Raw genomic sequence first — 2,424 nt, 5'->3', positions numbered from 1 at the left:
TCTACATCAGGTTCGTATGTTCGTGCGTGTGTGTGTGTGTGTGTGTGTGTGTGTGGTAATTTGCATGGAGATGGTGTTGATCAATGGAAGGAAGGTGGAGACGAATCATCAACAGGGAGGTCAGCCCCTAGCTGACGTCTCAGCGTGGACCATCCGCGAGAGACTACGACAAAGAAGAAGAAGAAGGTGGTGATCAATGGTAGTTTATACCTACCTATATCTACACAGGCATATGATATATATACGGACACATCCGCATGCCTGGCAAGCACACGTAATAATATCACAGCTGTGGCCGTGGTATGCAGGCTATATCCTATATTGTGTCGGGAAGATCTACCTGCCAAGGTTGTGAAAAGTGTAGGCCTACCACACACAAATATAGCTTCCACAGAGTACCCGATTACCCATTACCCCCATGCAGTCATAATGGTTTATGGCGCATGTGTTAGTTAGCACACACGCTTATATTCCGACACATCCTTTGACCTATGGACCAGCTGAACTATGGACCTTCCTCGTCCTTATCGGATTTCATTATAACGACAAACCGTTTTCGTTTTATTTATTCTAGATGAGTACACGTATTTGGAAAGCGACGCGACATGGGTCGGATCAGTATGTGCCTCCGGGTCGCGCCAGTGGCGGTGATACCATTGATCATCATACTCATCATAGCTTATAACGAGCTAGTGATCCCAAGTGCAACTTCGCCTGTAAACATGAAGCTCGTGTCGCTACGTGAAACCGGTAAGATTGTGCATTATACTAGAAACAAATACATCTAAACGATCTGCGATTCTAGCTTTAGTCACGGACGTGACACTGCTCTGCTAAATAACTTTATAATCTTCGCGTTTACCCAACCATACCTCAAATCGTAACCAACGATTTATAAACCCATTTACCTAAAATCCGCTATAGTTGCCTAAAGCTGAGTTTACACTGACGATTTTATGCAGGTAACTTGGCGTTTTTCTTCTTTCTACCAACCTCTCTATACAAATGTAAATTTTAAAATATGGCTGAAAAATGTTACGACCGGGACTTTCTGGACTCTTAACGGGGCACCGGGACCAGCATGTCGCACTGGGACGATCCCGGTGGGACGTCTCTGTGTGTGTGTGTGTGTGTGTGTGTGTGTGTGTGTGTGTGTGTGTGTGTGTGTGTGTGTGTGTGTGTGTGTGTGTGTGTGTGTGTGTGTGTGTGTGTGTGTGTGTGTATGTGTGGGTGTGTGTGTGTGTGTGTGTGTGTGAGTGTGTGTTTGTGTTTGTGCGCGCGCTTACGTAAGTGAGTGGGTGAGTGATCTATATACCAGCTAGGATTTCTATCAACTTGAGTTCTATAACGCGTTGCCGAGTATTATAATATACCTCGCGCTGATTGAAAATTTTGATCGAACATCAGGTTCTACTCGAGGTGAGGCCCGTTATATATTTTTTTATTACCTGACCGCCATGTGCCTAGCGTAAATAGACTCAATAAGGATCACACTCATGTAAACTGTATCCGGTAAACATGTAAATGGTATAGACTATAGATCCGTGTCCGCCCAAGGCATTGTGTTTTCGCAACTATAAAATGACGTTTACTAATCTAAATCTTCACTATCATCGTGAGCGCCGGCACAACGTTCACTAGACAGAGGGACCGAATAATTACTCGTCCCATACTAGATCGCCGTGCGTTTTGCTGTGCTGTTGCTCGTAGTCGTAGTCTTGTTTGCGGTGCGGCGTGCCGTGCGTTGGGTGCGTGCGAGGTGCGTGCTGTGGTCGTGATCTGGGTTGCCCATGTGACGTGACGTGTTTCACCCGTATGACACCAGTATAAAAAAAAGTCCCAAACGTTCACGGAGACTGTTGTTCATCGCGTGTTCTATATATTTACTGAACGCAGATAAGACGTCTAGTGTCTCCCTAGACCTCGTGTCTTGCAGCCTTAGGCTGGCCCTCTTTAGCGTATTGCTGACGAACCCTAGAGCCCTTGTAACTATTTGATAATTGGTTAGGGGGTTAGGGGGGTTGCGGCTTAGGTTTCAGGGTGAAAGTAGCTAAGCGCAGGGCCAAGGGTCAAAACGAGAGGTCAGNGCTTCACTGTACAATAGTACCTACACAGCTCACGTACTCATACTTTACTTTTCCAGCCACGCCGACAAAATCTGCTAAACCAGCGACTTCGCTGCGCCACAGTGAGTTGCATATTTGTGCATTCATAGTGCATTGTACAATGTCATGAAACTGCTGTTTTTGGAAAGCGTGCAGCACTTGGATATTTTTCTTGTTTTTGTTGAAGTTTGCCATAAAACAATCTTTTTATCATGATCATTATTGCATCATTGCCCATGTTTCAGAAGAGGACGTGCCCGTGGTCAATAAATCTGCGAGCCGACAGTATAACACAACTTTTCCTCCCACCGATCTAAAG

General features: G+C 45.5%; 1 protein-coding gene across 1 annotated transcript in view; it reads left to right on the top strand.

Annotated features, from left to right (window-relative positions):
- Nucleotides 1-2,417, top strand: part of LOC106818846 — a gene marked incomplete at its 3' end in the record, with an annotated part of 10,236 nt that extends 7,819 nt beyond the window's left edge. The window contains 3 exon segments of the mRNA XM_014823517.1: nt 575-750; nt 2,144-2,188; nt 2,351-2,417. Of these exon segments, the coding sequence (XP_014679003.1) occupies nt 606-750; nt 2,144-2,188; nt 2,351-2,417 (257 nt within the window).
- Between the last annotated feature and the right edge of the window lie 7 nt (nt 2,418-2,424).

The sequence above is a fragment of the Priapulus caudatus genome, unplaced genomic scaffold (genome assembly GCF_000485595.1).
Source record: "Priapulus caudatus unplaced genomic scaffold, Priapulus_caudatus-5.0.1 Scaffold2580, whole genome shotgun sequence".
Lineage (NCBI taxonomy): Eukaryota > Metazoa > Priapulida > Priapulimorpha > Priapulimorphida > Priapulidae > Priapulus > Priapulus caudatus.
The sequence above is the reverse complement of the archived record's forward strand: the minus strand, read 5'-3'. Positions and strand labels throughout refer to the sequence as shown.